General features: G+C 33.2%; 1 protein-coding gene across 2 annotated transcripts; it reads right to left on the minus strand.

The window, feature by feature from the left end:
* Positions 1-346: 346 nt before the first annotated feature.
* LOC127125317 (beta-glucuronosyltransferase GlcAT14B) lies at positions 347-11008 on the minus strand. Of its 2 annotated transcripts, none has more exons than XM_051054207.1 (4): positions 10397-11008; positions 9975-10050; positions 9743-9858; positions 347-953 (listed from the first exon to the last, which is right to left on the minus strand). In XM_051054207.1, exons 1-4 carry the CDS (start codon positions 10908-10910, stop codon positions 436-438), a joined length of 1224 nt encoding a protein of 407 aa, XP_050910164.1. In that variant the 5' UTR covers positions 10911-11008; the 3' UTR covers positions 347-435. The 2 variants fall into 2 exon arrangements, with proteins under 2 accessions (XP_050910164.1, XP_050910163.1); XM_051054206.1 differs by having other exon boundaries at positions 347-959.
* Positions 11009-12334: the final 1326 nt, after the last annotated feature.

Below are 12334 nucleotides of genomic sequence, written 5' to 3' on the forward strand. Positions count from 1 at the left end.
TTTGCAAATTCAATATTAAGTTATTTTAATATTGTATTTTTTACAATCCACTAAAAAGTGCATGATTAAGAATTAGTCCAATTCGATTTTTTTATGGTAAATGGATTACATTAATACTTTATCAACCACGAGTCCATTCTGTTAGTACTTTTAGTAGCTTTAGGGTGTCTAATGGTTAGAAAAAACATGAAAAATAATTTAAAAAATATTTACAAATATATTTATATTACACACCAATGAAATCATCACAATAATATAATATTTTGAACTCGAACTCTTGTATACTATAAATTAAATAATTACTATCAATCTTTATCAAAAATAGATAGATTATATTCTAATCATATTAATATAAATGTCACAAAAAATTTCCATTGTAAAACAACATTCTTTACAAGTAATCAAACTAAACTACCTATGAAATTGAAATTGAATTTATCGACATTGTTGCTTGTGAAAATTCTTCAATGAAAGAACATTTGAGAGCATACTTTTCAACTTTTTTGAGGCCAAACTAGGTTTAAGAACACCATAATTCTCAATTTTCAAACCATGACATGCTCTATGCTTTCCACTTTGTGATAATGATGAACACCATCCTCCATAAGAAAATTGTCCATGATTTCTTCTCAAAAGCTCTCTATCAATTTTATCAAGAACACTATCATTTTTCTTGAACTTCCTAGCAAATGGACGATTGCTTAAAACCATTTTCTTATAATCTTTGAGTGTTAGAGATTTTGGATGTTGTTTGGGAGGATTATCCCAAGTAATGTAGTGTAGATCACTATTAGCTGTTGTGTTTTTGTAGTGTTTAGAATTGCATATAACTGTTTGGAAATATCCTTCTGGAGATGACACAAAATTTGTGTAGTATAGAAGTAGGGTTCTTGGCAAATTTTCCCATCCTATAATGCAATACTCAACAAAAGATCTTGATAGCATTGTCCAAGCTGAACCTACATTTTTGAGAAAATTTAAAAAGATAATGAATATTGGCTGCTAGATAATACTCTAATTGATTATGTTGAATTAAAAAAAAAAGATTAATTTTTTGACAATTATTTTCTTTTCTATCTCATATAATTACATTTAAAGATTTTAGGGGATATTGATTACATGATTGTATTTTTCAAACCACTTTTGCCTTTTAAATTAGGTTTTTTTCTTCTTCTTTTTATTGAAAACTGAATTACTATGTGATTAATCATTTTTCAAATTATCAATAAGCTTTTATACATTGACAATTAGTTACATGACTCTAGCTCTAATCAACTTAAATAATTTATACATTTGTATCTTTTATGTTGGGAGAAATTCCTAAAAACACAATATTTGTTGTGATATACTCCAAGTTAATTAGTTAGTTATTTAATTAGAAAGTTAGTTTGTTTGTTATAATTATCTACTTAGATTACAAGTAACCTATTGAGTAGATAACTCTCAATATAATCAATAAAATTACTTCTCTCATTCCTTCCCAACCCAAAGTGCTTATGTATTAATAATTAGTATCAAAGCCTGGTTCATTCTTCTTAATCAGAAATTCAAGAACTGCACGTCGGTGGTCGTGTTTTTAGGAATCATGAATTGTATTCGCTGCAAAGATGAACAATAAAAATGTTATTTCCAATTCTCTTCCAACTCTTTATGGCAAAAATTGGATCCGATGGAGAGAAAAAATGCAGTCATTGTTTGGTTTTCATGAAACCCTAGAAGTGGTTACTAATAGCGTTTCTGAGTTTGCTAACAACGCAAACGATGATAAGAGAATCACTCACAAGGAAGCCAAAAAGAAATATTGCAAGGTTACGTTCTATATTCAATCTGCATTAGATACGACAAATTTTGATCGAATTTCTCATGCTGAATCGGCGAAGGATGCATGGGATATTCTTGTCAAGTATTACAAAGATGGTAAGAAGTTTAAATTTGTCAAGTTATAGTCACTGCGAAGGCAGTATGGGTTACCACATGTGGGAGAAGATGAAAAGATTGCAGACTATGTCTTGAAGGTGCAAAATCTTATTAATCTCATGAAAGGTTATGGTGAAATCCTAACTGATAAGATGATAATTATATCTTGTGCCATGACATGTACATAGACACCATACTCAAACCTACATTTGATGAAATCCAATCTGACTAAGTATGATTCAGTCTTCTTACTCCATGCCTTAGGTGTTTGTTTGAGACCATAAAGAGCTTTGTGTAACTTGTACACTTTCCCTGCTTCCTCTTGTGTCACAAACCCATGAGGTTGTGTGGCATACATGAATTCATCAAGGGGACCATTCAAAAACTTTGATTTCACATATAAGTGAAACGCCGATCAGCCTTGCTTGCATGCCAAGGCTACCACCAATATGAAAGTCTCAAGTATTGCTACTGGTGTATATACTTCATAGTAGTCGAGATCTGCTCTTTAAAGAAATTCCCGAACTACTAATCTTTCCTTATGTCTTGCAATTGAATCATCACGGTTGTACTTCAGCTTGAGCACCCATTTTACTTCGATAGTTTTTGTGTGTATTGGAAATTTTACTAGCTCCCATGTATTGTTCCTTTCGATCGCTTGTAACTCTTCGACCATAGTTGCCTTCCATTGTTTGTCCTTTAAGCTCTCACTATAGTTGATTGGTTCAGCTCGTGTAGTAAATAGAAATGAACCAAATCTCCATCAGGTGTGACATCATCATTACCAACCACTTCACAGTCTTGCAACCTTGCTGGGAGAACTCTGGTTCTTTGAGGCCTCTAGCTTGTGCTAGCCACACCCTCTCTATTGTTTGCTTCAACTTCGATTGTGAATGGAATGTCATTAGCTGAAATTTATTTGTGCTCTCTACTTTCTTCATCAAAGCCATAACTCATCAATGGCTTGTTAGTTACATCACATGAATTCCAATCCCATGCAGAGTTCTCATCAATCACAATGTCACGACATATCACAATCTGATCATTGATTGGATTGAATAACCCGTATACTCCAGTCTTATGATATCCTACCAAGACCATCAGTTTGCTTTTATCATCAAGCTTCCTTCTTCTTGCATCAAGAACATGCTTGTAGCAAATAGAGCCAAACACCTTCAGATGGCTCACTGATGGTCATTTGTCACTCCATACTTCTTCATGAATCTTTTTCTTCAGTTGCTTGTAAGGCACATGTTTATAATATAAACATCAGTGATGACTACTTCACAACACAAGGATTTTGGAAAGTTCTTTTGTTTCAACATGCATCTTGCCATATCCAATATGGTACGATTTCTTATTTATGCTATTCCATTATGTTGGGGCGTGTAAGGAGCAGTTACCTCATGATCAATACCATGTTCTGCACAAAACTCTTCAAATATCTTTGATGTGTATTCGCTACCTCCATATGTTTGCAGAACCTTTATCTTCTTTTCACTCTGGTTTTTGACAAGTATTCTGAATCTCTTAAAGATTGAAAATACTTCGTATTTGCGCATGATCACATAGATCCAAAGATTTCAACTGTACTCATTGACAAATGATACAAAATACATGTTTCCACCAATGGTATGATCCTTAAAAGGGTCACACACATATGAGTGTACTACTTCTAGTATGCCGGAGGATCTCATTGGGATAGTCGAAACAAAAGACTTTCTGGATTGCTTCTCTACTAAGCAACCTTCACAGAGTTTGTCGAAAATCACAAGACTTGGTATACCATTTACTATATCTTGAGAAAACAGTTGATTGAGTAACCTAAAACTCAAATGGCCAAAACCTCAAATTCCACAATCAGTTACGCTTGTGGTCGACAACTATTTTTAGACATTGTATCTCAGTCGAACTGATCATGGTTTGAAATGTCATATTCTTCGATAGAGGAGATTTTAAGACCAAATTATTCTGGGTGTCGAATAATTCTAAGGCTCAATTATGCCTTTGAATAACTATATTTCCAATACATTTTGCTTGTAATAAACTATTATTTGCAAGCCTAACCTTGCTCTTCTTCGACTCGTTGAAATCTGCTAACCATACACTTCGACCAGTCATATGATTCGAGCAGCCTGTGTCGAGGAACTAGATATTGAAGTCAACATGATCATATGCTACTGCAACCATAAACACAATACCTTTAGAATCATCCGAGTCTTGACGTGCAAGGTTTTCCCATTCATCATCCTTTCCTTTTATCGTTCCCTTGTCTTTCGTGTACCAACAATTCTTGTCCAAGTGACCCCATTTTTCACAGCTATAGCAGTGCACACTTTTCTTCTCTTGTTTGTCTTTCGGATATGAGGTTCCTTCTCCTCTTTTTGAGATTCAAAAGCCCTATCATCAACCTTATGCTTTTGAGAGTTCACCCAAGACTTCTTGCTCTGACTTTTGTCTCCTTTGCCCTTGAACTTGTTCAAACCACCATGTTTCTTCCATGTTTGGGCATGCAGTGCTTGTATCAAATCTTGAATCCATTTACTTTCGATAATCCTTAACTCATGTGCCTCTAACAAACCAACCAAATCTTCTAATTTCAAGGTTTCAAGATTGTTGGATTCTTGAATGGCTGCAATAACATGATCAAAGTGAGAGTTCAATCTACACATTACCTTCTCAACTATCATCTTATCAGTTATGACTTCATCACAACCTTTCATGAGGTGAACAAGAATATGCACCTTCGAGACATAGCCTGCAATCTTTTCATCTTCTCTCATATGTAGTAACTCATATTGTCTTTAAAGGAAGTATCTTATATGTCGATGACTTACTAGTAACTGGAAATAAAATGGAGAACTTGTCGAAATTCAAAGAGCTGATGAAGAGGGAATTTGAAATGTCGGATATGGGAAACTTGTCGTATTTTCTAGGCATGAATTTCAAATTACGAAGAAAGGCATGATGTTGCATCAAAGGAAGTATGTCAAAAAAATACTGAAAAGATTCAGGATGGAGGATTTGAATCCTGCATCCTCACCTATCGAACCTAATTTGAAACTAGATAAGCATGGATAGAAGGACAAGATCAATTTCACTTTATTCAAATAAATTGTAGGATCACTGAGGTATGTGTGCAACAACAAGCTTGATATAGGTTTCTCAGTCGGATTGATAAGCAAATACATGGATGAACCAAAGGTGTCACACATGAAAGCTGCAAGAAGAATCCTGAGATACCTAAAAGGATCAATAAATTATGGAATCCTATTTCCACGAGATTTTGAAAGCAAAGAAGTTGCGATTAATTGCTATTCAGATGTTGATTGGTGTGGAGATAAGGAAGATCGAAGAAGCACAAATGGTTATTTATTTCAAGTATTTGGTGCCCCAATCTCACGGTGGTCGAGAAAGCAACATGTGGTGGAATTATCGTCATGCGAGACTGAGTATATAGAAGGATCTTATGCTGCTTGTCAAGAAATCTGGATCATATATGTGTTAGATGAGATGAAGGTCTAAGTGAAGAAACCTTTGGTACTACAGATCGACAACAAGTTACCCATTAATCTTGAAAAGAATCAAGTTCTGCATGGAATAAGTAAGCAGACTAAGGCTATATTTCATATTGATTAGCTTGTGTTTAGCAACTTGGATTTTAAATGGGTATATTGTGATAGAATCCAAGTTGGTTAGTTAGTTACTTGGTTAGAAAATTAGTTTGTTTGTTATGATTAGCTACTTGGGTTACAAGTAACCTATTTTATATAAATGCATGTTTAGATGACTCTCAATATAATCAATACAATTACTTTTCATTCTCTCTCAATCTATCTCTCATTCCTTCCCCATCCGAAGTACTTATGTACTAACACTACTAACTTTTAAAATGGAGTTTATTTGAGTTGTATAGCCTTAACAAAGGAAAACAGACACACCAAAACATTTTGATGAATTTATAGTTAGGATTGGACTTAAACATACATCAAATAGGGATGATAACTCGTTTAGGACTTTGGTTGGTAGTCTAATAATACTAAACACCTAGAGGTTAATATACTCGTGCTTAACAAATAAAGTTATAGTAGATTAAGTTTTTCTAATAAAAAAGAAAAAAATCTTTGGATAGAAGGAATTGTTGGTTTACAAGGTTGAAGATGAAGATGAAGATGGAAGAACAGAGAGAGAAGAAAGAGAAAACGATTATAACAAACTCTCAAAAATGGTGGAAGAAAATTATTTTGCTATATTCTATTGAAAATCAATTACAAGAGTTGCTTAAATACACAACTCAAACTTCCACGTAAGCAAAACAAAAAAAGCTAAAACTCAGAAGCTAAGCTAGGTTATGAGTAGGAAACTTCTAAGCTACGCTAAGTAATGTTTATGAAATATGTAGCTTTTGAACACTACACCTTCTAAAACATCTCCTAACTACCGCTTCTAACTAACAACCTAAAAAGCTTTTAACTAATACAAGATTATGAATAATGAATTACTTTTAACATCATCCGTTAATTCATAATGAATTACTCTAGGAGCTTGTTTCAGTCCATACAATGCTTTATGTAACCTGTACATTATCCCTTCCTGATTCTTTTTCATAAATTCATGAGGTTGTGACATGTATACCTATTCTTGCAATGGACCATTCAGAAAGGAAGATTTCATATCAAGATGTATCAGAGACCAAATCCTATTTGCAGCTATATCAATCACCAATCTGATTGTTTCATGTCTAGATCCAGACGCAAACACTTCAAAGTAATCTAACCCATATTTTTGTAGAAATCTTCTTGCTACTAACCTTGCTTTGTGTTTACCAATTGATCCATATGGCTTTAGTTTCACCTTGAAAACCCATCTGACGCTGATGGCTTTCTTGTTCTTTGAAAGCTCAGACAACTCCCAAGTCTTGTTTCTTTCTATAGCCTCAAGTTATTCTTTCACAACCTTCATCCAAACTTTCTTCTTGAGTGCTTCTTCAACACTAATTGGTTCAGAGTCTACTAATATGACACACTGAATAACTTCCCCTTCAGAGTCTATCTCAGTATCTTGCAACATGTCCAACTCTGCAAGTCTCCATGGTATCTGACGAAGTTTTCGGGTCTGATTTCAGAGGCTGGACCACCTTCAGAGGCATGACCACCGTTAGATGTTGGATTACCCCCAGAATCTGAATTATCATCAAATTCACCTTCTGAGTCTTCTTAAGATTCAAAGTTACTATCAGATTCAGACTCATCTTCAGACTCAGAATCACCATCAGACTCTAACTCATCTTCAGAGGCAGAATCCCCTTCAAAGGCAAATTCTCCTTTAGAGTTAGAAATCTATTCAGAAGTTAACTCGGGTGTTAACACTGCATTAGAGTTGGATTGAGACTTTTTCCAATCCCATACTTATGATTCTTTCATAATAACATATCTGTTGAATTCCACCTTTTTAGTCGCTAGACAATAAAGCTTACACGCATCTATATTGTGGTACCCAATCAGTAACATTACTTTACTTCTATCATCCAACTTCTTTCTAGTAGTACCTGGAACATGTTTGTAACAAACTGAACCAAATACCCTGAAATGACTCACACTTTGATTATCACCAGTCCACTTCTCAAAAGGAACCATTTCCTTCCGCTTCTTTGTTGGACACCTGTTGAACGCATATGTTGCCGTGACAATAACTTCTCCCTACAAGGTGTGATGTAGTTTCTTCTCCTTCAGCATGCTCATTGTCATATCAAGAAAAGTTTGATTTCTTCTTTCAGCAAGACCATTGTGTTGGGGAGTGTATGGAGCAATCGCCTCATGCTCAATTTCATTCTCCTCACAAAACTTTATGAACTCTGTAGAGTTATATTCACCTCCACCATCACTTCTGAGAACTTTCAGCTTTTGACCACTATGTTTTTCAGCCTTCACCTTGAACTTCTGAAACTCAACAAACACCTCATGCTTAAACTTGATAAGTGCTACCCATGTCATTCTTGTGAACTCATCCACAAACGACACAAAATATTTGTTTCCTCCAAGTGAAGGTACTTCAAATGGTCCATAAACGTCAGAATGTACTACTCTCAAAGCATGCTTTTCTCTTGGGGCTACTTCTTATGCAAATGACAATCTAGGTTGCTTTCCTTTCATGCATATCTCACATGACTTCTCAGGCTTCACAATCTTGAGAATTCTATAAACTAGCTTCTTAGAATTCTGATGCCCTAAGATTCTGAAATTAAGATGCTCCAATCTCTTGTGCCATAACTCACTGTTACCTTCAGCGCCTTCTGCACTAAGGCCGCTTCTGACTCTTCTTCCTAGAATACGCCTTCAGAGCCTACTCAACCTCTCTTTCAGAGGTTCTCTCAGTCAGACGCAACTCGTATTCCTCTAGACTGCTCTACAACTCTTTAATCCTCATGGTACTTACGTCTTTAGAATGTTCAATTGCTACAACAATGTAACCAAATTAAGGAGTAAGAGATCTCAGTACCTTCTAAATGATTACTTGTTCTGACAAAGTTTTTCCACAAGATTTCAACTCATTGGTGATCAGAATTACTCTAGAGATGTAATCAGATATCTTCTCATTGTCCTTCATGTTGAGATTCTCATATTGTTTACGTATAGACTAAAGTTTCACCTTCTTCACTAGTGCAACACCTTCGTAGCACCGTACCAGTGTGTCCCACATAGTCTTCGCCATCGTTGAATCAACGATTTTCTCAAACATGTCCGCATCCACACACTGATGGATGTAAAACAACGCCTTTTGATCTTTCTTCCTCGTTTCTCTTTGCGCGTTTCTCTATGCTTCTGTTGCATCCACCACATCCGGAATATAATCGTCGTTGACGAGATCAAGAACGTCTTGAGTGCCAAACAACACACGCATCTGAATCGACCACTAATTTCAATTCTTTCCATCAAACACTGGAAGCTTTGTATTCAAGCTACAGTTTTCGCCGTTTATCTTTGATTTGTGCACTGAAACTCCCACAAATATTACCAAACACTCGTGTTTCTCAATCCCACAAAATAAAAAAATGCGATTCTCTTACGATTTCGATCGTGAATTCAACGTGAATTCAAGAAACGAAATCAATCACACATGCCTCACCGTACACTTGTGTTTCCCTGTGAATCTTCCCTGTGAATCGAACCAGAGCTCTAGATATCACTTGTTGGGGCACAAAGTTGAAGATGAAAATGGAAGAAGAGAGAGAAGAGAGAGAAAACGGTTATAACAAACTCTCAAAAATGGTGGAAGAAAATTTTATTGCTATATTCTTTTGAAAAACGATTACAAGAGTTATTTAAATACATAACTCAAACTGCCACGTAAGCAAAACAACAAAAATTAAAATTCAAAAGTTAAGCTAGATTATGAGTAGGCAATTTCTAAATTACAGCTGAATAAGATATCTGAAATATATACTACACATTCTGAAATAGCTTGTAACTACTACTTCAACCTAAAAAATTCCTGACTACATGATTCTGAATAATGAAGCGGAATAACTAGGTGTAAACTATATTTTGTTGTCAACTACTATAAAATGAAGTGTTATTCTTACTTAATCATCTTTACTTTTATTGCTAGTATCTCGTTGTTTTTTAAAGTGTGCACATTTATTCATATGAGGTGTCTATAGGATATCTTAAAAATGTTTATGACCTCTTTGAAAAAGTCTAACAATTACTCTGTTATGATTCAGAACCTCACATGCTATAGATAAGGTATTTAATGATTAAAAATACATGCATATGAAACAAAATAGCACAATTTAAATAGTATTAAAGAAAGAAGAAAACAACACCTGTGTAGAGTTTAAAAGCTGTTGGAAGACTCCTCTGCTTAGTAACCTGCCAAATCTCTGATTTCTTTTTGCTATAAAGGGCTGGATCTATAAATATTGGCTTCCCTCTCTTATTGCTGAAAATATTTATTAAAAATAATTTTTTATTTAAATGAATAAAATTTTAAAATGATATATAAAGTTTAAAAAAAAATCATTATATTAATTTTAAAAAATGAACCATATTACTTACAATTTCCAACCCAAATGACTACTATGGTGAATGAAATTAATATCCTTTGGCACCCCAGAAAAGCCTTGGATCAGATCTGAAAATTGAAAAAAAAATTAATTTACATAAAATCAAATAGTAACAAAATAAACAATTACCATGTCAATGTTATTTTTTTAAAATAAAAATTCTTTCCAATTATTATTATATTCAAAATTTATTGAAAAACTTCTATAACCGAGATATAAATCAAATATATTAATTATTTAATAAATTTTAAAAAATTAATGTTGTATTTAATAATGAAGAAGAAATTTAATTAAAATTAGATAAATATATTCAATAAATTTAAAAAATAATTTTTGTTTGTAATGATAAAAGAAAAAGATAATTAAAATTGAATAATCCCAATTATTATTATGATTAAAGGGCACTCACCATACCATCTTGTGTTACCAAAGGATAATCAGAAGCACTAAGATTAATAAACCAATCCCATTGACATCTCCTAAGAAGAATAGCCATTGCATGAAGAGTTGTAGAAAGCATAGTTGGACCTTTATATGTAACAAAATTACTTTTTTTCACAATCCAAACATTTCCAACTTCACCAAAAACACCTTCATTACTCACATATTCAAGCAAATCTCTATGATCTTTCTTTGGTGCACCATGATCCATATGAATTAGATAGTAATTTCCTGGATGATACAAAGCCTTCATCAATCTTTTGATCTTCATGGAGTCTCCTTTTGAGCCTGAAATTAAGTATGCAAAAGTGATTGGATATGTTTTGTTTGTGTTTGAGATGTTGAAGTTTTGGAATGTTGGATTTTGAGGGAAAAAGTTTGAGGTTATTGGTATGGTTAGTATTTTGGTTGGAATGTAAACAACAAAGAAGAATAAGAAGAATGTTGAGGCTAGGATAGAGGAAATAATGAAAAATTTGATACCCATTTTTGGAGATAATTTGTGAAGAAAATGGGAGAGGAGTTGAGTTTTGAAGAGGGAGGAAAATGGTTTAATAAATTTTGAAGTGTGTTGTTTACATTTTTAGTTTTGGATTCTTTTCTTTTATAACAAGCCTATCCATGTGTAAACAAATTATTACTTTACCTTATTTTTATAATATTAATTTTAAATAATTTTTTTATAATTATAAATAAAATATTTCAAAATAGATCAAAATTAAATTGCAATAAATTAAATTAGATTAAATATTTTATAAATGCTTTAAGAAATTAGGTTATATTAGAGGGTATAGTATAGTATTGAAAAAAAAGAGTCACTAGTAGCACTATTCCATGAAGTAAAATATTGTAACATTTTATTGAAACATTTATTTATTTATCTAAATTATAGAATATTTATTTATCACCTTGTGTTATTTTTTTCAAGTGTCATTTTCTTAGAGCATGCCTTGTCAAAAAGAGGTTAGAGACTCATATTCTATGCCCCTTTCGGATAGAACAAACAAATCTATAAAGCAAAGAGCAATTTCTTATTTTTCAGTTCTGTGTTTTAATTACAATAATGCCCCTTTGTTTATGATATATTGACTTATGTAAGTCGTAATTACAAGCAAATATATGGTTAAAATGGGATAGTTTTTTTTATCAGTTTATGTTACACCAACTAGCTCCTGTTCATGAAAAGCAATGTAAGAACTACTTGCCAAACTTTTTCCAAAATCATGTTCTCTAATTAATTAAAGATAACTTGTATTCCACACTTGTCTGTTCTAATATTTGTTAGCATGTAAGTTGAGAGTAATTAATCTTAATTGTGTACCTAATTTTAGTTTCATAGTCTTTTAGACTATAGACACAAAGGTAAGGTTGTGTTATCTTAAGACAGGTTCAAATCTAGTTATAATCTGTCTTTTTGTACCCTCCTCCCTAACCTTGTTTGTTGTGAGCATATATAATGTATTGGACCATCCATATTTTATGCCAAACTCCATTAATACAGTCTTAATTGTGGAATGTATTTGCGGGTAATCGTTGTATTTCTCCCGAGTTTGACAAAGAAATATTGTTTTATCATGTATGGAATTTGACTTTTAATTTGTTTTTTTTACGGTTTTGAAAATTAGCCACATAAGAAATTATTGAATTGAATCGCGTACTAGGTCACTTTTTTTAAGATATTTCGCGATACTGTCCAAAGTTATGCAAAACAATCGACTACCGCGCCGCCTTTAGGATAAAACAGTCAAGTTCTATATTGTAAGATTAGTACTTACACAATAGATAATCGGTCTAGAAATACACTCTCTGATGGTACAAAGACCTTCGAATATGACATAAATACCACTCGTAGTATCTGGTATACCGACCAGTCGTAATAATCTCTCAAACCAAGAGAAATTTCAATAATTC

Source organism: Lathyrus oleraceus, chromosome 1 (assembly GCF_024323335.1).
Source record: "Lathyrus oleraceus cultivar Zhongwan6 chromosome 1, CAAS_Psat_ZW6_1.0, whole genome shotgun sequence".
In the NCBI taxonomy this organism is placed as follows: domain Eukaryota; kingdom Viridiplantae; phylum Streptophyta; class Magnoliopsida; order Fabales; family Fabaceae; genus Lathyrus; species Lathyrus oleraceus.

Bases quoted from the DNA above. Each gene is read 5' to 3' on its own strand.
- LOC127125317 (XM_051054206.1), bottom strand. From the start codon at position 10,910: ATGGGTATCAAATTTTTCATTATTTCCTCTATCCTAGCCTCAACATTC. The intron at 10,051-10,396 runs GTATGGTGAGTG...TTCAATTTTCAG, and splicing joins TCCTTTGGTAACACAAGATG to ATCTGATCCAAGGCTTTTCT. The intron at 960-9,742 runs GTGTTGTTTTCT...TCAAAAATGTAG, and splicing joins AGCTTTTAAACTCTACACAG to GTTCAGCTTGGACAATGCTA.